The sequence below is a fragment of the Cyprinus carpio genome, chromosome B10 (genome assembly GCF_018340385.1).
Source record: "Cyprinus carpio isolate SPL01 chromosome B10, ASM1834038v1, whole genome shotgun sequence".
Taxonomy (NCBI): Eukaryota; Metazoa; Chordata; class Actinopteri; order Cypriniformes; family Cyprinidae; genus Cyprinus; species Cyprinus carpio.
The window spans coordinates 23512576-23538308 of record NC_056606.1 but is presented as its reverse complement, the minus strand read 5'-3'; the positions used below and the strand labels follow the sequence as shown (position 1 = coordinate 23538308).

The 25733-nt window shown below is 31.6% G+C and overlaps 1 protein-coding gene across 5 annotated transcripts in view; it reads right to left on the bottom strand.

Moving 5' to 3' along the window:
• Nucleotides 1–25733, bottom strand: part of pdlim5b (PDZ and LIM domain 5b) — a 93040-nt gene that overhangs the window by 24438 nt on the left and 42869 nt on the right. For 2 of the 5 annotated variants that reach the window (XM_042733312.1, XM_042733310.1), the window contains exons 3-8: nt 25683–25733; nt 13929–13962; nt 12197–12633; nt 3714–3728; nt 3463–3629; nt 3344–3374 (exon numbers count right to left, since the gene is read on the bottom strand). The exon at nt 25683–25733 is cut by the window's right edge and continues 101 nt beyond it. In XM_042733312.1, the coding sequence (XP_042589246.1) occupies nt 3344–3374; nt 3463–3629; nt 3714–3728; nt 12197–12633; nt 13929–13962; nt 25683–25733 (735 nt within the window). Of the gene's footprint in view, nt 1–3343; nt 3375–3462; nt 3630–3713; nt 3729–3871; nt 3893–5120; nt 5138–12196; nt 12634–13928; nt 13963–25682 lie in introns of all 5 variants that reach the window. The other 3 variants (XM_042733313.1, XM_042733314.1, XM_042733311.1) reach the window with 3 other exon arrangements.

Sequence of the window (25733 nt, the reverse complement as noted above, 5' to 3'; positions counted from 1 at the left end):
ATGATTTGCTGCTCAAGAAACATTTCTGATTATTATCAATGTTGAACACAGTTGTGCTGCACAATATTTTTGTGGAAACTGTGATGCATTTAATTTTTCGGGATTCACAGATGAATAGAAAGTTCAAAAGATTAGATTAAATAGAAATCTTTTGCAACATTATAAATGTCTTTAATGTCACTTTTGATAAATTTAATGCATCCTCAATGAATTCCTTAATAAAAGTACTGACTTAAGTTTGATCCTATCAGTCACTGGAAAACTCAACCACTAAACCAAACACTAAATCATTTCTGTGCCATCTCAACAGTCAGAGTTCAGGAAGAGAAGAAAACAGAGGAAAGAAGAGACACATCAGATGCAGAAATATGAAAGAAAAGCTTTATTGGAAGATTGAGAGAGAAACACTGCAGCATCAGAGCCGTGAGATGATCAGAGAAAGGTTTATAATGGTTGCCAGAAGAACAGCAGGAACATACAGAAGAATCACAGCTGATAAAAGTCATGCAAAGAAGAACAGACCATCATACAAATCTAACATCCTTCAGCCAAAACCCTGAGGACTCTCACACTGATCTATAATAGAGAACTGGATTGCATTCTGTTGAATCAATAAGAAATAAAACGATTTTAATGAGAAAAAAAAAAAATCACCTTACATTGTCTGTCAGGCATCTCTCTTTACTCTTGACCCTGATATCAGTCAAATCTGCCTCCTGCAGCTTGTGTGGATGCAGGGTTGCCAAATCCGCACTTTCTTCCACTGAACTGGGCTACTTTTAAACTGTTGCGGCAGGTTGATTTTCTCCCGTGGGTTAAATGTTTGAAATACTGCATAAATTACATTTGATTGCAACGCTTGCATTGAAACATTTTGCATTCTACCCATGATAAAACTGTGCAAGATGTTACATTTTGTGAAGGATGGCCACTGGTAAGAAGCCTTTTAGCTGTGTTAGATTGTGTATATATATATATATTAGGTATGGAAATTACATTTGTTGAGTTCTGAGTATGACAAAACCAGTCACAAAGGTAAATTTTTCAAAATTGAGATGTATGCATCATCTGAAAGCTGAATAAATAATCTCTCCATTGATGTGTGGTTTGTTAGGAGGACAATATTTGTCTGAGATACAACTATTTGAAAATCTGGAATCTGAGGGAGCAAAAAAATCTAAATATTGAGAAAATCATCTTTAAAGTTGTTCAAGTGAAGTTCTTAGCAATGCATATTACTAATCAAAAATTAAGTTTTTATATATTTACGGTAGGACATTTACAAAATATCTTCATGGAACATGATCTTTACTTAATATCCTAATGATTTTTGGCATAAAAGAGAAATCGATAGTTTTGACCCATACAATGTATTGTTGGCCGTATAAGTTAGCCGTTACGCTTTCTCCAATAGCAAGTAATCCAGACCCTCCCATCTCTCTACAGTAAGACAATCAGCAGTCTGTAGTTCAGAACGCAGTGAGCAATCCAGTCATTTATACAGATCAGTGGTACACACACACGCTTGCTCTCGGGTCACATGACCGTGCCGCTGTGATTGACAGGTGTGGGCGGGTCTACTACACGTTTAGCGTGCGGGCCGAGACCCCGTGATGCCAGTCTCTCAGCTTGTTGTACTGAGGCCGGACCACCTCTGGGTCCACTCTGGTCACCCTGACGGTCGAGACAGACACAGACGGGAAACACACCCGTTAGAGGAAAGCAGACAGCAAACGAGTAATAAACCTCGCGTTTCAAACAGATCTATCACTATCAGCGGATAACTATTCCTGATCCACTACATGTGTCCGATCCAGCAACAACAACAGAGAAACATTCTGCAGTTTAATATTACATTTGCGTAAATATTGAAGTATTGTAATTTATACAAGTGAATTAAAAATGTGAATATTATATATCTCATTATATAATACTTTACATAAATAGTGTGCGTGTTCATTTTTATTTCATATGACTGGTAAACAATATTATAATATATAAAAGTCAATATTATAGTATAATTTTTATATCATAATATATCATTTTTATGTCATATGATTAATAAACAACTAATATAACAATATATAAACATTTACAATTATTCAATAATTCTATAATATTATATTATTATATTATTTAACACAATTTCAGCCACTTTTGCATATATATATATATAAGATTGGGATCAGTAAGCCTTGTAATGTTTTTTTAAAGAAGTCTCTTCTGCTCATCAAGGCTGCATTTATTTGATCAAAAATACAGAAAAAAAACAGTAATGTTGCAAAATGTTATTACAATATAAAATAATGGTTTCTATTTTAATATACTTTAAAATATAATTTATTTCTGTGATGCGCAGCTGAATTTCCATCAGCATCATGACTCCAGTATAAAGTGTCACATGATCTTCAGAAATCATTCTAATATGCTGATTTATTATTAGAATTATCAACAGTTGTGCTGCCAAATATTGTTTTTGGAAACTGCGATACTTTTTTCAGGATTCTTTGATGATTAAAAAGTTAAAAAGAACAACATTGTATCATGAATCTTTTCTAACAATGTAAATCTTTGCTATCACTTCTTAACAATTTAACACATCCTTGCTGAACAAAATTTTTAATTTCTTTCAAAAAAAGAAAATAGAAATTAACGACCCCAAACATTTGAACAGTAGTGTATATTCTTAGAAAAGATTTCTATTTTAAATAAATGCTGTTCTTTTTAACTTTTTCAGGATTCTTTGATGAATAAAAAAAGTATCACAGCGTCCAAAAAAAGAATTTTGTAATTTGGAATGTTGATTGTTTATAATTATAATTATGAATATTAGTATTATTTTTGTTTATGAAGTTAAAGTTTATATTTGTGTTGTGGTGATGATGGTGATTCAGCTTTGCATCACAGAAATAAATTATATTTTAAAGTATACTAAAATAGAAACCATTATTTTATATTCTAATAACATTTTGCAAGATTACAAGATTTTTTTTGCATTTTTGATCAAATAAATGCAGCCTTGATGAGCAGAAGAGACTTCTTTAAAAAAGTCTTACTGATCCCAAACTTTTGAACGGTAGTGTATATATATATAATTTCTATTATGAAATACAGATAATTCATTCATAATTTTATTATTGTATAATCATTTACATCAAAATTTTTGTACCCAATTTATATTAATTCAAATTGTAGAACACTATTATATTAGAACACGTAAACAGCCCTGATTACCCACGATCCCCTTTGATTTCCTTGAATGGCAGGAAGGTTTGAGCACAGCTCTGATCAGACAGAAGATTATGAACGATCAGACAGAGCAACATCAGACAGCAGAACTTACTTCTTCCCCGGCCGGTTCTCCTGAGCTTGCTCTAGAGGAGAGACGCGAGAAACACTGTCAGCTGGAGCTGTGAAGCTGATACAGCAGGAGTGTAAATGAAGGGCTGAATGAGTGTGTACCGTTCTCTGTGCCGGTGATCTGCGCCAGGATGCGGAAGGAGCGCGACTGAGACGTGCCGGTGCGCGGGTGCCAGTCCTCCGTGTCCTCGATCACACGCTTCTTACTGGCATCACCGAGAGCTGAGACGTGATTCCCCTCCGGATCCAGCACGGGCTTACGAGCGGTTCTGAGACACACACACACACACATTATCACCATTAAACATCACTAAACTACCATACAAACATCACACACACAATCAGCGGTTTACCTGGGAGGAGTCTTTCTACACGTGATGAGAGAGGAAACAATAAAAGACAGAATTTAAGACGAGAGAAAAAGAGTCAAAAATCACCACCATATTTCAGATTAAGATGATACTTTTTCATACTGTTTCAGATTATACTATGTCACATTGTTTCTACTTACTTTAGAATACTCTGAGGTCCACTACGGAAATAAAAAGGTCAAGAAAATATTATTATATTTTATATTTATTTATTCATAATATGTTTATTAGAGATATTTATTATTATTATTATTATTAATACATTATTATTATTAGTGCAAATTTAAAAAGTGAAGTGAAATTCTGCATGCAAATGTAATTATAAACGTGTTCCATAACTACCAAATATCTCTAAACATTTCTAACTTCAAAAAAATTACCTCTTGAACTGATCTGAAAGATACTTTATTAATCCTAACAAGGGGAAATGTCTTTGTCACAGCAGCAATACTATTAGCAATACAAGTGCTGATATTCACATTTAAAAATAAAATAAAATTATTTTTATATAAGTTTAGATTCTTTTAGTAAACAATGTTATATTTTAGTATTGAGATAATATTAAAGTTCTTATTATTTTGATTTTATTTTTATATTTTCTTTTTAACTTTAGTATTTTGTTTTTTTATGTCTATAGTTTTTTTTAATTAATTTTTATTTTTATTTTATTTTTATTTTATTAGATCCAGTTCAAATATTTAATAAACAGCCGAAATAAGTTTAAGTTTATTTTTTATTTTTTTTATTTCAGTTGTTATTTAAATATATAGTAATTTTTCCCCCTTTTTATTTTAGTTTTATTTATTTTAGTACGTAAAGTTAAACTAAATGAGAGAGAAATGTTGCTAACTAGCTAAAATAAGTTTAAGTTTTTTCATTTAATTTTATTTCAACTTTAGTTTACTATAACGACCCTTAAAAGTTGCACCAAATAGAGTCGCAAAATTAAATTTGGATTTTTAAAAAATATTTTGAATTTTTCAAACAGATCATGTTTTCTTTAAACATTTAATTCAATTTTAGTTTAATTTTAATGAGCTCATAATGCTTCATGAATCTGTTTTTGTTCGGTCAATGTCAACTATCAGCACTAGATGGCTCCACTCTCTCATGAGTTTAACTAGTTGACCTGCGCTGGTCTTCCTGATGAACTGTTCTGTTCTGCGCTGTAACAATACATGTGAAGGTCAATGTCATTGCTATTTATACTCTCAGTGCCGGGAATAAACACGGACACGCTGACTGACAGCAGCACATGCTGACATAATCAAACCCTCTGACACAATGGAAACAGCTTCAGGAGCTCGAGAGTCTGAGAAAGAGATGATTGTGAGTGTGTTTGCTGGGTTAGTGATGACGACAGAACACTACATCATCTAGGACACTAACTTTGTCATTGGCTCCTCCTGTAGAGACACACAGAGAGAGAGAGAGAGAGAGAGAGAGAGAGAGAGAGAGGTGGAGAGTGAGACATCTGAAGCGCTTCTGATCACCATCAGACCTCATGCAGAAACACACACACATGCACTTCTGACAGAAACATGCGGACCGTAAACTAACACCAGTGCTAATGATAAACCCACTCGCCCTCTCAAAACCGTTGATCTGAAGAAAAACATCCTTGCAGTGATTTGACTTGAGAGAAGCAAAATTGTAAAATATAAGCATTTTCAGAAAATATATCTAGGATGAACTGCTTTGTTATGTTGCTTATTTGTAAGCCACTTTAGATGAAATCATCTGCTTAAAAAAAAATTAAAAAATAAAAATCCCCTTTTTAAGTCACTTCAAATAAAAACCATCTAATAAATGAGTATATGTAGTAAAAATGTTTATTTGATCTATTTTTAAGTCACTTTAAAAGCATCTGCTAAATGACTAACAATAAAATAAAAATATATCTATTTTTGGCACTGAAGAAAGCATCTGCTAAATAAAATTAAAATAAAAACTACAATAAAATTACATTCATTTTTACGCCACTTTGGATAAAAGAATCTGCTAAATAAGTGCAATACAATAAAAATATGAAAACTATCTTGAATAAAATCCACTATATTAATAAAAATAAAATAAAAATATTACATCTACTTTTAAGTCCATCTGAATAATAGTATCTGCTAAATTAAAATAAGTGCAAAAAATTCCATGTTTTGTTAAGTTGCTTTAAAAAAACCCATCTAATAAATAAATAACTAAAATAACTAAATAAATAAATATTTTATTACAAAATAGTAAATTAACATACATCTAAAATAAGTCTTATATACTTATTTAATTTTGCTTCAAAACTAAATGCATCTTATTTTAAGTGTTTAAAAATTATACTGGAAAATTAGAAAAAAAATATACAGTACACACACACACACACACACATATATATATATATATATTATTATTATTATTTTTTTTTGCAATGCCATCTTACACTGTTATATCAGCATTTGTGTTCATGTGTTTGTGTAAGTTTCAGGCTTCACACACACACGTGCTATGACTTCATCAGTGCAAACACACACACACACACACACACAATCACATCTTGTGTCCAGCTCATGTGTGTTTGAAACAAACTCCCAGTGTTTTCGGATCAGTCCATAAACACAGCACACAGGGCCCAATGGCCCTTTCCCTCCATCAGCGAGTTAATGGCGTTAATTAGAGTGAGAACACGAGTCAAAACTCACTCCGGCTGCTTCTCCAGGGATACTAATTGGTTGAGTCAGTAAACGCAGCTGGAAACTCTCGCAGAGATTTTTACAAACATTCCTGCCGAAGCTGGCAGCTATACATACTAAATGAGAAGCAGCAAGACGTCACGTCTACACTCGCTCACTACACAGGCCTACACACACAACAGCCAATAATTAACTCATAAAGAGTCACAATTCAAATAAAAACATATCAAAATAAAACATCTACTACTAAAGTGAATCATGAAATAAAAAATAAATTTATTATTATATTTTTTTAAATTAAAAGTATGTAAATAAATCATACAAATTAAAATACATTTTAAAATAGAAACAAGTAAAAAATAAAACATTTACTATTAATTTGATTACAAAAATGTAAAAATAAAATAATTTTAATAATAATAATAATAATAAAACTAAGTAAATAATTAATAAAAATAAAGATTTAAATAAATAATTATTAAATAAAAAATATCAAAATACTAATCAAGTAATTAAATCACAAACACTGCAAAATTAAAATAAATATTTTTAAATAAAAATAATGTGATTAGATCATAAAAATTTACAATTAAATAATTATAAAATAAAAACAAATCAAAATAAAACACTTAAAATGAAATTATAATAAACAATTTGAAAATAAAAAACAATCAAAAGAAAACACTAATAATTAATCATACTAATAAAATAGATAAATTAAAAAACAAAACACTTACCAGTACTACTAAAGTATATCATAAAATTAAATTATATTTAAAATAAAAACAAAATCAAATAAAAAACTAAATCATAAAAATGTAAAACTAAAATAACTACTAAAATAATTACTGTACTAATAATGTAACAAATAAAACTAACTAGTAATTAAATAATAAAAAAATGTTAAAATAAAATAAAAACCAAGCCAAATTAAAAAAAAAAAAAAAAGCTTGCTAAAAATTTTTTTTAATTTATCTGCATGTCATGTGACTATTAACCAACTTTAGAACCATGAACATGCGAATGTGTTGTTGAATTATTTATGCATTAGCTTACAATCTCAGGGGGACTTCAGGTGAATATTTGAGATCAAAAGGTTCGTTTGGGAATCTTTGGGATGATGGGACAGAAAGCACCACACCAGTACAATAACAGCCGTCAGCAGACAAGTTTCCAGACACCTCTCAGAAACACAGACACACGTCATCAGCTCAGACCTGCATCTGTGATTCGTGGAATGAACAGAAATAATATCCACGCTGAGGATAACTGGAACCAAACGCATGTGTTTACTGTCAGACAAAAGCTCAACCTTAACCACACACTGATGTTTCCAATCAGACAAATCCAATTCAGACAGAAACATGTTCATTTATCCCAAAAACTTCAAATCTGTTATCATTTACTTTGCTGTATTATGTTGTTCCAAACCCATATGACTTTCTCTCTTCAGTAAAACACAATGAAACGCTTACTAATAACTCACTAAATCATAAAAATGTAAAACTGAAAAATAATTATAAAATATGTATCTTAAAAAATGAAAATAAAACACTTGATAACAATTAATTATAAAAAAATAAAATCACATCAATTAAATCAATTAAAACACTAAAAAGGTAAAGCTGAAAAATAATTGTAAAAATAATAATCTATAAAAAATAAAAATCTAAAAACACTTACTAATAGGTAATTAAATAATAAAAATGTAAAACTTAAAAATAATTGTAAAATATATATTTTAAAAAATTAAAATAAAACACTGGCTAACAATTATTAAACAATTAAATTAAAATCAAATAAATTAAATAAATTCAAATTAAAAACACACTTGCTAATAAGTAATTAAATAAGAAAAAAGGTAAAACTGAAAAATAATTTGAAAATTAAAAAAATCTAAAAACACTTATTAGGTAATTAAATATTAAAAACAACAAATAATTGTAAAATAATTTTTAAAAAAATCATAAAACACAGTAATAAGTAATTGAATCATAAAATGTTAAAAATTATTTAAAATAAATAACAAAAATATAGTAAAAATAAAATAAATATAATAAAAAAGTGATTAAAACTAATAAATTGTAAAATGTTAAAATAAAACATTATCAAAATAAAAACGCGTCACAACAGAAGATGAAAAGCTAAATTTTAAAGCTGCTTCCGTTCATACGACAAAAGCATCCAAGTCCTAAAAATTACAGAAGACATCATAAAAATATCACAAAGCCACACTGTAAAAATGGTGGAAAATACTACTATTTTAGTCTTTAAAATTTCAGGTTTAATTCAGTATGTTACTTTGTTTCTTTGTAATTGTGAAATTTGATAGCAATTTCTTTTTTTTTGACAGCTACTATATACATTTTATGAAAAGAGCAGCGTGAACATTCAGCTAAACATCTCCTTTTGAGTTTCACAGAAGACACAAAGTCACAGGGGTTTTGAAACCGCATCAAGTTGAAATGATGTGATTTTGGGTGAAGTACTCCTTTAAGAGAGAGGATCTCTGGATAGTCCATCAGCGTGGCAGGGATTTATTCTGTCACGGCTCGACTTGTTCTTCCTCTTTTCCTGTTGACTTCACTATCACTGGAACCAGGAAGCTCATAATAATATATTATGAAGGACGCATCCAAAACAACCGTGAACGCAGAGACGACACGAGCAACATCCGGCAAGATTTCACACAAATATTTTGACCTGTTACAAATTCTCCAGGATTTACATCAGACCTCAAAGCCTTTAAAAACTCATGTTGACATTCAACACAATCCATCTTAAGCTGCGCGGAACGAGCTCCTGTGGTCAGGATTTCAAGCAGAACGTTTGTTTATCCGAGTCTCAGCATGTGGACACACGGTTTACGTGTTTGTGGGATCAGTGAAACCACATGAGAGGGAAAGCGCTCGCTCTCAGACACAAGATGAAGCTTTACCAGCTTTCTTTGTTCTGCTGTTGACTTCCACGTCAAAACTACAGTGAGTGAGAAAACACAAGCCGTCTATGAAAACAAGACCACATACAGTGAAGACACAAGAGAAATGTGCTTTTAAAGTGTGCTTTTTCTATACATTTTCTAAAAAAGCATGGTTATATATGCTGAAGTTTAATATTGAAATCAAAATAAATAAAAAAAATAAATAATTCAATGAATACTACTACTATTACTACTAATAATTAGAATAATAAAAAAATATATGAAATATTTAAAATATCTAACATATAACACATAAAAAAAACAATGCCTTTAATAATAATGCAATATTTAAATCTAAATTAAAAATAAGATAAATAATATATCAGTGAATAATAATAAAATATCTGTAATTACAGAATATTGAAATTTAATAATTTAATATCTTAATAATAAAAATATAATATTTAAGCCAATTTAATAATTATTATTATTATTATTATTAATAATAACAAAAATATCTGTATTTGATTTAAATTTATTATTATTTTTATTTTTTTATTTTTTTATTTTTAAATAAAAATGTATTAAGACAATTTATTTAATAATAATAATAATAATAATTTAAAAAATAAATATCTGAAATAAATTACAAAATATTATACATTTTATAATTTGATATTTTTTATAATAAAAATATTTAATATCTAAGCCAATTGATTTAATAATAATGATAATAATAACAACAATAATAGTGATAATAATAATAAAAGAATAAGTTCAATTAATACTACTACTAATAATTAGAATAAGAAAAAATATTTGAAAAAATATTTAAAATATCTAACATATAACACACATAACAAAAATAATGCCTTTAATAATAATAATGCATTATTTAAATCTAAATAAAAAATAAGAAACAATATATCAATGAATAATAATATCATAATAATAATATAAATATTTAATATTTAAGCTAATTTAATAATAATAATAATAATAATAATAATAATATAAAAAATAAATATCTAAAATAAATATTATATAATTAGTATACATTTGATAATTTATATATTTTTAATAAAAAAATAATATAAGTCTAAATAATAAAAATAAAAATAAATCAAGTAATGATGATGATAATAATAATAATAATAATAATAATAATAATAATAAACATTACAAAATATATAAAATATTTGAAAAATCTTAAATACAGCAAAAGATAATAAGTTTAATAGTAAATAAATAATGATAATTTAAAAAAAAAAAATGAAACACCCCAAAATGCCCATAAACTGATAAAAGGACTAAAAGCACAGATTTTGTACAGGTGAAGCATGAGATCCATCACACTAGCTCATCTTATTCTCATCTGGCACAGACGCTCACTCGCTCACACAATTGTTTTGAAAAACCATCACTTTTCACATTGGCCTCCCCACAGAGAGCTGTGTGTGGATCCTGCGATTCCCTCTCTCACAGCATTCAGAGCCAATATTCGGCTTTATTTACAACTTCAACTCTATGAATAGCAATTGTGACAGGCTCTTACTTACCACAGAAAATAATTAAAACTGAAGGGGCGTGATGTAATTACCCATAAAGCACTGTTTATGTGAGCAAACTCAAACAAACACCAATTATACACCAGCAACAGACGAGCAGAATTCATCCGTCTGAAACAGTAGTCCCACATCAAACACAAGGTTTACACTCTTCACAACTCAAATAACACACGTTTGACATTTTAAGTGCTTTAACCAAGTTTTATACTCCTGATTTTAATTCCAGCTGAATTACAAGCATGGATTCGATGCCCATGGTTTTCAACCAGTTGAGAAGATATATCAAAGATAATATACAGTATCTAATAACACATCAAATCTTCTTAAAGATATGTTAAGGTAGGTTGACTGCAACAATGTGACATTAAAAAGTTCTAAAAGCTCTAGTTTGTTGTAGCAGCCTGATGCAGTAACACTGAGTTTTGGGCGGGACTTCCTTTCTGTCTGACCAATAAAAGGCAATGAAATGGTTCTGGAAACCTTTCCATTTTCAGTTCAGTTTGGCGGTGTTACATTTATGACATTTCTAAACAATGCCTAATGTCTAACTTATGTACTAATAATCTGTCATTTTTATCACTCAAATAATGGAGCAATGTTAATGTGTTTAATAAAAGTAGAAAAATAATAAGAACTTTTAAATAAAAAGTTGCCAAGAAATCATAATGATATAAATGTTCTATTTAACAAAAGTACTATTTAAAAATTATATTTTAATTGAATATTACTCTTGGTAAAGAGTAATATTTTAAAAAAAACTTTAAAATAAAACAAACTTAAACTGACATACAGTATATTATTTTTTTTATGATTTTTACTGTTTGTTTGTTTGTTTGTTTTTTACTGATTTTAGTTCAGCTTGTTGCTTAACATCTCTCAACATTTCTTTTTTACATTTAGTTTAATTTGATACTAAAATGGTACTAAAATAAACTAAAACTGAAATAAAAATTAAATAAAACCTATACAATAAAAACAAAACACACAACAAAATTACTAAACTAATTACTAATTACACAACTAATTACTAAAACTCTCCCGGTTTTGTCTCAGTTACACTAAAATAACACATCTCGGTCCCTCTGGTTTTAAACCTCTCATTAGTAGAGATGATTTTCTGTGTTAACAGAGCGTCACAAACACCGTTCACAGAATATACTTTTAACACGCCATTAAAACCCTTTCTGAACAACAGATCAAAGCCATCCCTCTGAGAACAGCGAGGAAGAATAAACTCAGGAAGCAGAAGTATGAAGAACAGGAAGTAGATTCTGATTGGCCGGTCGAAGCCCCACCTACCCGTTGTGCTGTTCCCCAGTGGCTTTGCTCTCCAGCAGGCCACGCCTCTGGCCCAAGGCCACCTCACACACATTCTCATTGGAGTAGAGGTTGATGGGCGTGTTATAGACGGACGAATGAGGGGCGACGGGGGCCGGGGGCGGAGCCATCATTCTCGCCGGGGAGGAGGAGCCAGAGGAGGGTGTGGAGGAGGAGTTAGCGAAGGGGGAGTGACCAGAGGTGGGTTTGGGGGCGGAGCCAGGCTGCTGGGACGGAGCGGCTGGGGTGAAGGCAGACGAGGCGGAGGGGATAGAGGCTTTGGGACTGACTGATCTGACGGTGTTAGTCGTTCCGCCGAAGGGCCGAGCCGTCTTATTATAAGCAACGCTGGCGGGGCCGGTGGAGGCCCCGGGCGCTTGGCTGATGGGCACCGGCTTTATGATCTCCTGCGGTTCCTCCTACAGATGTGATGAAACACATGCAACACATGCTCACGTCACACGGCACACGCATGCAGGAGTCCCTCATTACAGCCCTGAAGAACGCTCACTTCAGCTTTTCACATACACAGGCTTTGAGCAATTCATTTGCATGACTAACTCATTTGAATTCTCATCAGGGTTATTATAGTTAACTGAAACCATAAAAGAGCATTTCCGTTACTTGAAATACAATAAATTAAATTATAAAAATTATCTACTAAAATAATTGAAACTGAAATAAAAAATTATAACTATTATAATAAATACAATTAGTTATATTATAAATTGTATTAAATAAAATAAAATTATAATATTATAATAAAATTTTAATTAATAAAAATATGTGGACATAAAAAACGAATAAAAATAAAATTACTACATTTTTCCATATTAAAACGAAAACAGAAAATTTTATTTCAGTAAATATTTCTATGGTTTTTGCTTTAGTTAACTACAATAAATGAGACGGTATAATGGAAATCTTCTCAAACTAACGGACTGTAATGAGAGTGGGGCAGAATCCCTCACAGATCTTCAGTGTCATGCAGCAGATCAGGCTTTTCAATCAGCATGCGTGTCCTCACCAGACGTGATGCAAACCACAAAACTGATGTGTGACCAGACATTTCATTGCTTGCCTCATTAATATTCTTTCACAATGCACAGAGAAGTCCCGCCCACAATGAAATGTAATTGGTTCAAACATCACCCTATATTAAAATACGCTCTTAATGGCTGTGATTTTGTAATTTCAAACAGCATTTTGCTTCTTGTTTGACATTAAATGTCATGTAGACACCTTTTTATTAGGAAAGGCCATAAATGATTTAAGCAAACCCAATAATAAATAAAATAAAATAAAATAATAAATAAAATAAAATAAAATAAAATAAAATAAAATAAAATAATAAAATAAAATAAAATAAAATAAAATAAAATAAAATAAAATAAAATAAAATAAAATAATAAACCAAAAAATAAAAGAAAAGAAAAAATGAATAAAAGAAAAAAAAAGATTAAATTAAAAACAAAATAAAATAAAATGACAACATAAAATGAAAAATACAAATTTAAATAAAATGTAAAGAAAATGACAACATAAAAAACAAACATTATTAAAATTATTTTGGTAATTATTAGCACTTTGTTGTACATTTAAACACTTACTAATTAATTAATTACTATTTTTTAAATCACATTTTACTGTCACTTTATCAGCGCCTGGTAAGGACACGCATTAAATATAATTACAAAGTCTGAAGTTTACATACCTTCGAAGTCTCTGTTTTAGTGATACTGGAAGATCTGCAAAGACAAAACAGATGTTTAACATAAGACCTCATGATTGTACAACAATGATCTGCTGAATAAATAAAAGTTAATATGGAAATAATGTCCCAACTTTGACAGAGAAGCTTATATCTGTGTGTGTGTGTGTGTGTGTGTGTGTGTGTGTGTGTGTGTGTGTGTGTGTGTGTGTGTGTGTGTGTGTGTATAATATAGTTTGAATAACGACTCTATTTTGGCTGCCATTCAAACAAACTGCACCTTCCACTGTACGCTACATTACACGGCCATAAATAAAGCAGAGAGCAAACTATGGCATTCAATCCCAGCATCCCCTGTTCAGCACTGCCAAGAGCTGAAGGCCGCGCAGGAATAACCACACAAACTGTCTTCACACCATAAAACAACGAGTTCAGACTCTGATGAGCCACAATCACTGAGAGAGAAAACTTGCTGTAGTGTCTGAGGTGACAAATGAGATTTCCAGATCAATCTTTGGCTGGTTTGGAGGCTCTGAGAAGACTAAAACACGCATGTTTAACTCTCTTATGACAGTGAAGGATCAGATCCACGTTTAGGATCCAGTTTATATCAGAGTTGAGGAAAAACGAATGGGAGAAATCACTCCACAAGGCACATTTCCATTAAAACAGATTAAAAAAAAAAAAAAAGTCGTCTTATTGGCAAAGTGCATCACAACTTTACTTTACTTAGAACACACTAGAAAAGACTCTTTCATCCAAAGCAACTAATAATTGAGAAACTGAAAATACTGTCAGCTAAATACATAAATGTAAACAAACATGTATGTGTAATTAGTTGCACTAACCTCAAAAACAGATTTAAGATGTAAATTGTTGGATAAAATTAGAATTATTGGATAAAAGCATCTGCCAAATGAGCTGAAAAATGAAATGTATGACGGTTTCCACAAAAATATTAATCAGCACAACTGTTTTCAATATTGATAATAATCAGAAATGTTTCTTCATCATATTAGAATGATTTCTGAAGATCATGTGACACTGAAGACTGGAGTAATGATGCTGAAAATACAGCTGCGCATCACAGCAATATATTACATTGTTATAAGATGAGCAGAAGATACTTCAAAGAGAATTAAATCAGATTGATAAAAAAGATGCTTTAACAGAACTATTTGATTAAAAATGCTAAATAAATATACATTAAAACGCTAAACAGACATAAACGCAGACGTGAGATGAATTAAATATGCAAAGCGTGTCTATCTCAGCCACTTTCCCATAGTGACACAAACACAATCTGAAATATGACTGTGTCAATAAACCTCCAGTCAAAGTGCATCAGGGTTTGTGCATCTGCAGAGTATGTCTGTGGGTTTGCTTTTCATAAACCCACAGACATACTTTACATTCTCATTTATCAGCTGATTCTCATCACACTGCCTAGACGGCTTCATTTGTCCTCATTATTCAGCATCAACATTCCTCATAAATACCCTACGTCCTCTAGTGGGCGACGAACTGGCTACACTTAAACTGCTGTGACTGTGAATCCGTTCTGCGTCCTCAAATCACTTCCATATTAGAAAGGCCGAGTGGGACTTTTGTGTCCGGTGGTGCTGCTCATGATAGGGGTAAAGGTGGAGCTGGCAGCACAAAGAAAACACTTGCAGGAGGAAGTTAAAGGACCTCAGACAAAGAGCAATAATCTGCACTTAAGGGGACAAACGTGAACAATAGAAGCAGAGGAGAGGAAGCAGACGGTGTGGAAGCAGCTCAGATCAACCTACAGATCCTGTCTGTAAAGAATCATCCTGTCCATACAAACACAAACTCCACCCACAGCATCTGTGGCACAATGATGGTGCACAGAAAAAAAAGCATAGAAAAATCATGTTGTAAAATAAAATAAAATATAAAATATAAAAAAATAAAATAAAATAAAATAAAATAATATAATATATAAAATATAATATATAAAATATAATATATAAAATATAATATATAAAATAAAATAAAATAAAATAAAATAAAATAAAATAAAATAAAATAAAATAAAAACTATATAAAAAATACAAAAAGCAGTGAAGAGGAAGCAGACAATGTAGACGAATCTGGTCTGAGAAAAAATTGTTTGAGATGTATGGTTTGTGTGTAAATACAGTAAATAGAAATATATTTTTATATATTTATATATATATATATGTATATATGTATGTATGTATATGTAAAAATATAAAAGAAAAAAATTTAAAAGAAAAGAAAATGAAAGAATGCATAATAACACAATATATAAAAATTAATAAAAATAAGGAAAATACAAGAAAATGAAAAATAAAATAATAATAAAAAATAAATAATAATAAAATAACAAACTTAAAAATATATAAATACAATAAACTAAATTAAAATAAATCTTAATTTTTTTTTTTTTTTTAATTAAGGGAACAAAGGCAAAAAGTGCTCCAGAGAGTACAAAGGGTTGTGAAACACTAAAAGAGCTTGCCTTCAATAAAATACAAAGTCTTGAAACAGTGCAGAATTATTTATAGTGATTATACATGATTAACTGGGATTTTAGCATGCAATGAAAGACACAACACAAGCCAATGGCACACTGGAGTCCATGTGTCACGATGAATGTCTGACGGCCAGAATGAGTGTGTTATGAGAGCGTAGTCAGACTTCAGACCGCTGTCTGTGTGTGTGTGTGTGTGTGTGTGTGTGTGTGTGTGTGTGTGTGTGTGTGTGTGTGTGTGTGTGTGTGTGTGTGTGTGTGTGTGAGAACACTGGACAGCTGCAGTGAAACACTTTTAATACCCAGCATCCACATCAAAATCACCATAACCTCAGTGACACGCTTCAACACACTGAACACACACAACATGGCCATGAACACATGCTCTTCAAGAAGTGTGACGCTTACAATTGCTTCCTTTTCACTAATATGTGCCGTTTCGAGGCAGATTAGATCTAATAAAGATCCAGCAGGGTGACTGTGATTTACTACACATATTAAATTAGCGTTCACATCCAGTTAGAGATAGTAAGTGTTTCATCCATGAAAGCTGAATGTGTTATTTCTGCAAAACTAACGCCACCAAACCAAACAGCACAAATAACGACTATTTCTGTATGATTAGCTGCGACAGGAGAAATGACAAATACACACAACACACAATGAATACCAGGACGCTCCAGGAAACACGCTGGGAAAAACAGCAGAGGTGGAACAAAACACCACACGAGCCAAAATCAACAGTCAGACGCACGACGTGAAACTGAGACGCTGTTGTTCTCTCCACCGCATCAGTCACTGTCTCTACACACACACACACACACACACACACACCCACACTTCATAATGCATGTACAACCTACATACAGTTCATGTGCTTTTATGTGAAGATAATTCTATATATATTTAAGGGCGTAACGGTACATGTATTCACAGAAAAGTTTCGGTAAGGGTCTTTCGGTTTGGCATGCATGTGTACTGAACAAATCGTTCCATTTTTTCAGGAAATTCAGACAATAAATGCTGTTTTGGCGTTCTTTGATGTGTCTACAACTTGTTTGCTGGGGAAATGAAGTCTAGTGAAGAGCATTTTGCACAATATTAGATTATATATTTCACTTTACCTCTTAATCAGGCTATTTAATGTAGGCTATGTTTAAATAAATATTTTAGGAAGCAAGTTATCACAGCCACTCTGTAAATGATTACATTTCAACAACAAATAGAAATTGTATAAATTAGTAGTTAATTTAAAAACTGCATTATGTGCAATTTACATGTTTGCATACCATTTTTTTTTTATGTGAATTATTTGTTGATTATTATAGTTAAAAATAAATAGTTGTTGAATTTAAGTTTGTGCTCTGTTGTTAATTGTAACCTTATAGTAATCTACAAGGGCTCACTATAGTTCAGATGAGACGCTGAGGTAGATTTTTATCCCTAAGAAAATTTTAATTATAATTTAATATAAAATTATGTTATATATATATATATATATATATATATATATATATATATTCTATATATATATATATATATATATATATATATATATATATTTATTTAAAAAACAAAAAATAGTCTCAAATACAAAAAAAAAAAAAGAAAAAGAAAAAAAAAACTAGATTTTTTTTTATTTTTTATTTTATTTATTTTAATAAATAAAATCTAGTTTGCAGCTCTAATCGAACCCATAAGCACAGCGGGTGTTTGACTATGACCCTGAAACTCATTTCAGCAAACAAGTTTGCTCATATCGCACACAAACAGATGTTTGATAGTGTCTCTGGCAGACGGCGAGCCGCAGGCCGAATGAACCTGAGGAGGAAGATGAATAAGAGATCTGTTATTGTGCTTATAAACTCTGATGGCAAACACCTTCATTTCCATCCTCTGACGCACCGAAAGCTATGCAGGGAAAATTACTTTTCCTTTCCCAGTCCAAACCGCGCAGAGCTGAACGACAACTAATATACACCAAATGACATTTCAAGATTAAGATGTCATTCCAAGACATTATCAGTTCCAGCGGGATCCGATGGAAATAGAGCGGCAAATAAAAACACCATATATAACGTGATGAAATAATAATGATTCTACAGGATGAAGTGTTTTGAAGCTGTGAGTGACAGATGTGTGGTAGCTTAAGAAAAGGCTGTAAAGTGTGCCAGACTGTAATATAGATTGTACGGTAATCATTTGACTTATTTTTACCGATACTCACAGCTTGATTTAATATTTTAGAAGTAAATAATAGTAATGGCACATTAGCCAAACTTTGTGAAAGAATATAAAATCAACAACAAATCAGTGTTAAAACGTTGTTGTAACGGTCAAAGTATAAAGATTGCTTTGGAAATCTTCTAACTGTTCTCATTTTGAGGTGTCCATTAAGTCCATTAAGTATATATTAATGTTTTTTTATTGAAGCTTTTTGATACAAGTAAAACAAAGATAAATACATCTGCCACATTTATATATATATCTACATATCTACATATCTACATATATATATATATATATATATATATATATATATATTTTAGCTCCACAAAACAATGTAGTTGTATTTTGAAATATTTTAACTAACCTAGAGCAGTAACTAACAATTATTTTGGTAATCAAGTAATCTACTGATTACTTTGATAATTGAGTAATCTGATATTTTTTAGTAATAAAAATAGACCCAAGTGAAAAACAGGCTTAAGGACGACTACATTTATATATATATTACACTAACGATGAAACAATAATAATCCACGCTTGTCAATGATAACAGTGCAACACAAAGAGCGTCAGACTTTACATGCATTCCCAAGTAAAACCCAAACAAACAGCACATGCAAGAAAAGACCGAACAATATAATGCAAGCACTATCAAAGATTTCACCACTAAGTCAACTTTATACTGATTTACTTTATACCTTTTCATTAATATGGCTGTTTTCAAGGGTTTTCCAGGACTTATATTTAAAAAAAGTCAAATTGAAGTGCTTCAAGCATCTTGTACGAACCCTGGAAGAAAACAGCAGAGCGTCAGCTCTACAGGGAAATGAACAGGTTTGAGATGGAAACATCATATACTGCTTCAAGCAGAGTTTTCCAGATCGCTCCAAAATAAGCTGTGAGCCAAACGAAAGCTGAGAGAGCCACATTATCTGCGTTTCAGATCAGAGATTTGAGTGGATGTGTTCCTGCTGCTGTTTTCACAAGAAGAATAATCTGTACTTTAGAGTTTAAGAGCCTCCTGACGCTTCTGAAATCTCCCCTAAACATAGAACACCATGTAGGACGCTTATTGTGATGAGTGCAACACACAGACTGGAGTGCATCAGCATGCATTCATCCTGCATTATTTTACTGCATAACACTGGAGCGCACGGATCTGATTCAAGCCTTCAGCTGGAGAATGAACATTCCTGCCAAAACAGGAGGGTCACCTCATAAAATCAGGTTATTATAGTGATTTGTTAAGCATGTGCTAATGGAACGATTATATAGTTCACTTTTACGAAGAGTTAAAGCAGAACCTTTCAGGGGTAAAATAAATGAATGAATAAAAAATAAATAAAATAAAATAAAATAAAATAAAATAAAATAAAATAAAATAAAATAAAATAAAATAAAATAAAATAAAATAAAATAAAATAAAATAAAATAAAATAAAATAAAATAAAATAAAATAAAATAATAAATAAAATAAAATAAAATAAAATAAAATAAAATAAAATAATAAAAAATAATATAAAAAATAAAATAAAAAATAAAATAAAATAAAACATAATATAAAAAATAAAATAAAATAAAATAACAAAATAAAAACCTCAAAATAATGAACATTCCTGCCAAAACAGGAAGGTTTTGTGGTTACTGAATCATCTCATAAAATGAGTTTAGTAAAGTGATATGTTAGCGTGTTAATTATATACGATTATATAATTCACATTTATGGACAGCTAAAGCAGAAACTTTCAGGAGTGTTGAGTGTGAGACCATATTTCATTTTTAATAGGGCTGGGTTTCGATTCAAATTTCAAGAATCGATTCGATTCCGATTCTCAAGATCTTGAATCGATTATCATTATTCGATTCGATCCGATCTGATCCGATCTTCGATATTTAGATAAGTGTTTTTGAAGAAAGCATTTTTTTCCATTCGGCAGTTTGAGACCGGCTTGCGAGGCCAGGTTGATTATGTGCGAGAAGCAGCCGACGTGGGTTAGCCCCGTAATCTCAACCGCACGGATCATATTCGCCGCGTTGTCAGTGACTATGGCTGGGTCTTTACTCAGCAGCCCCCACTCCTCCATAGCTTTGGTTAATATTTCAGCTAGACTGACAGAGCGATGGTCCGTTTGAACTTCGGTTGTCTGCAGCACGTAAGACACGAGGTTCCAGAGCTCGTCTATGTAGTGTGCTGTCACACTCATGTAAGATTCCGTAGCTACGGATGTCCAGGTGACAACTCGTAATGCCCACCCTCTCTGCGGTCTTAAGCTTACACATTACACCATGTTTTACTGTCTGGTACATGTTGGGGATCACTTCTTCAGACAGACGTTTGCGAGACACAATGACATAATTTGGTTCCATTACCTTCATTAGCCGCCTGAATCCCACATTCTCCACATAGAATACGGGCGCATATCTTTGCAAATGAAGCCCGCAATCGCCTCAGTTATTTTGACAGAGCGTGCAGAATTAGTTGGCAGTTGTAGAGTTTGTTTCAGTGTCATCTGTTGCGGTCCGGTGGCGGGCTTGGATATGATGTCTTGATGATGTTGCATCATGTGGTTCCTGAGATTAGTAGTATTTCCACAATACTTCACCTCCATTTGGCAGGCTTTGCAAATTGCTTTGCTTTTGGTCAAGCTCGTTCTCTTTATTGCTTCTGAACCCGAAATGGTGCCAGATCGCAGCTTTTAGCGTTTCTGGAGTTTTCAAATTCAATTCAATTCAAGTTTATTTGTATAGCGCTTTTTACGATACAAATCATTACAAAGCAACTTTACAGAAAATTAAGTTTCTACAATATTTAGTAGTAGCTTATCAGTGGTGACTGTCAGTTCATGTACATATGGCAGAAATGTTCAGAAAAATCAATAGTTTTCAAAGCTGCCATGTTCGTTGTTTTAATGTCCTTCCACCTCGCGCGCATGCGTGAATTCAATGACGCGGCAAATTAAAATTCACGGGGAAAATGTAGGCCTATTATTAAATCGATCCTCTGAGTTATGGATCGATCTTTAGAAATTAATATGAAAATCGATTCAGAATTGGTGAATCGATTTTTTCAACACAGCCCTAATTTTTAAACATCCATATTTTCTGTTTGACTAAATCTGCTGTTCCTGAACAAACACGTGATTCAGGCGTAATTAAAGTCAACATACATATCAACTCAATTTACATACACATAATATACTTTAACACACAATCCTGGGGCTTCATTTATAAACAGTGCGTAGAAAAGGTTTTATATTTTGTCCTTATATTTACACACATTCCTTGGTAGTTGGTAGATCACACACTTTGCGTGAAACTGTGCTTACGCGCTCAATAATGCACTGTTGATAAACGAGATCCCTGGTCTAACTGTGAGCGATTCATCAGTACATGTTTTTATTGCTGTTTCACAGACTGCAAATGTATTTGATGTTGACTAAACTCAAAGCTTGCAGGGTTAATAACACTGAGCCATCACTCCAGCAGCATAACATCCATCTGAATAAGAGTCTGGAGTGCATTTAATTTGACGTGCATTAGATTGGAGAGAATAAGAGTCTGTGGAGCGCCACAGAGTTCATACAGGCAGCGGTTCTCCTGTGACTCATAAAGGTCTGAAAAACCAACTTTGTTCTGTTTTAACGATTCCCCTTCAAACACACAAAAGTCTAGCAAAAGTCTAATACAATTGCAAAAGTTTCCCAAACATAATTACTAATTGTTAATCATTTTCACTAAAATATTAAAATATACACTAAAATAAAAAAAATACATGAACAATTCTTCTACTAATAAGAATAAAAGTAAATATATTAATTATAAGTAGTATAATGATGTTTGGACAATGTGACAATGGACATTTTCTAACTTGTTTTGAAGTGACCATTAATCATTAATTATATATATACACAGTATATATATATATATATATATATATATATATATAATATATATACACAGTATACACACAGTATATATATATATATATATTAGGGCTGTCAAATGATTAATCACGATTAATCACATCCAAAATAAAAGTTTTGTTTACATAATATATGTATGTGTATCAGGGTATATTTATTATGTATATATAAATACACACACATAAATTATATATTTAGAAAATATTTACATGTATATACATTTATATATTTATATTTATATTTTATATTATATATAAATATATTTAATATATAAACATAACATTCTTCTTAAATATATACATGCATGTGTGTGTATTTATATATACATAATAAATATTCACAGTATACACACATATATTATGTAAAAACAAAACTTTTATTTTGATTGTGATTAATCGTGATTAATCATTTGACAGCCCTAATATATATGTGTATATATATATATATATATATATATATCTAATATATATGTGTATATATATATATATATATATATATATATATATACACACACACCACAGATTGTGCCGTTTCAACATCTCAAGAGATGTATATATATATATATACACACACGTATATATATATATATACACACACACACACACACGTATATATGGGTGTATGTATATATATATATATATATATATATATATATATAAAAATGGATGTTTGAGAAACCCGTACAGACGTGCTCAGACAGTGAGATGTACAGACGGAGGTGAGGCCTGTACCGCGGTATTCTGGGTGGTTTGAGTTCAAACGGCTCTCTGGGATCTCTGAGCAAACGCTGCTCTTCCTAATGCCATGTTATCTTAATAATAAAGCTTAAGTGCCGTTTGATGGCCTCTGCAGATTTTCTGACAAATGTTCAACAGCTATGAAAACGCCACTAAAAGACTTTAAGGGGAGATTCCAGAGCTCTTGCACAATCTCTCTTCCCTAAACGTTCTTTCAAAGAGCCCATAACTCCAGAATGTGAGCTGCGCTGAGAAACCAGCTTCAACTACACCTTAAAAACCAAACCTACATCCTCTTTAATTCGCCTGCCTTGAGTCGACACAGCAACAGACATTCAAAAGAATAGATCACTCAAAAATGAGCATTTATTCACTCGCATCTCTTTTCGATGAAGGAAATCTACTCTAACAAAAGGGTTTTTGCAGGATTTATTGATGGCTTTAAGAAAGAAAATTTAAGGAACATAATTTATTGATAATAAAAATGCATCTTCCAACCAATCGTCATTACTTTTTAAATGTATTTTACAAAATGAAAAACTTAATTTGAAGTTAAAACGAGTTTTCACACCTTCCTGTTTTAAACAAACTCAATTTTGTTCCATTTATCAGAAATAGATATCTTCATTTTGCATTTCTAGTAAATGTGTCTTAATTTAAGGATGTTTAGATGTTTGTACTGGGAAACAAGACAAAAATACTGAAGACGACATTTATTTTTTGCAGTGCATGTAACATTTAATGTCATGAATTTAAGACGTTCTGCTCTGATTTAAGACCTTTTTAAAGGGCAGAATTAAGACTTTTTAAAGACCGGCGGAGATCCTGAACAATCAAAATAAATGGGAACAGAGACTGCCCAGCTCCAAAAATGACAAAAAATAAAAATAAAAAATGGTCATAAAAATATTATAAAAAAATGTCTGCATGACTATATTCCAAGTCTTCTGAATCCACACAATTTGTGGATCATAAAAAAAATTGATTTTGAAGAAAGTTGGTAACCATGCAGTTTCAGGTCTCATTGACTTCCATAGTATGTATAAAAATACAATAGAAGTCAATGGGACCTGAAACTGTTTGCTTATCAGCTTTCTTTTATATTTCTTTCTTAGTTATTTTTGAAGAAGAGCAAATGATGACAGAACTGACATTTTTAGGTAGAATATCCATAGTAAGTTACTGTTTACTGATACTTTTATAACAATCTGAGGCTGATTTTGACCTTTTGGGAGCTTGACTGCTTCTACATTCACTTTCATTTTAGATTTTGCAATGAACTGATGAACTGAACTGTGAGTGCATGAACTGATAAAAATGCATATTTTGAATGCAACTCAAGTCGCTTTGGATAAAAGCACCTGCCGCCGGAATGCATGAATGTAAATGATCTAAAGATTTAAAAAGTTCTGGAATAAGATGCGTGTGAGTAAATGCTTTTACTAATAAGTAATTTTAGACTGTCTTTTTAGAATAACTGTGATGATAGATGAACAGTTAAAGATTCGGCCGAGGCCAGGACATTCACTCCAACCCTCTGAAGAAACAGAGCTGATGTGCAGATCCGAACATCTTGAGCGCATTAGATCCTGTGTGTCCCGTCGTGGGAAGAGACGCCCTGGAGAGACAAACCCGGCCAAGAGCTCCATAAGCAAACAGCTCTTCAGCTCTGGAGGATCTGCGGTCATATTTACACAATCCCTGATCGCATCCGGACAACCGTGAGTTTCCTGCGGGAACTCTGAGAAGATGCAGTTTGTGGGGAAACTAATGTTTGGAAGGTTGTAATAATTATGATTTTTTAAATGTGTTTGAAAGAAGTCTATCCTGCTCACCAAGGCTGCATTTATTTGATCACAAATACAGTAAAAATTTGAAATATTATTATAATTTAAAATAGCTGTTATCTATGCGAATATCTGTTAAACTGTAATTTATTTCTGTGATGTGCAGCTGAATTTTCAGCATCATTACTCCAGTCTTCAGTGTCACATGATCTTCAGAAACCATTCAAATCATTTTTGAACAAATAAATGCAGCCTTTCAAAAAACATTTTTCTTAAAAACGTACTTTTGTCCACTGGTGTGCACAAGAATATTCCAGTGTTAATCACAAATTGGTGACAATACCTGTATTGATTAAAGTTATTTGTCAGGTAAACTGGAAAAATGTAATAGAAAATATATTTAAATCTGCAGGTCCAAATAAAACTAATTCTGGGTGCCATGAGACATAAACAGCTGAAACATCACGGTATTGAAGAAATTGTGTTTTTGTGTGTGTGTGTGTGTGTGTGTGTGTGTGTGTGTGTGTGTGTGTGCGTGTGTGTGTGTGTGCGCGCTTTACCTCAGCAGCGAGAGGTTCAGGTTTCCTGTACAGGCTTTGATTTTATTCTGG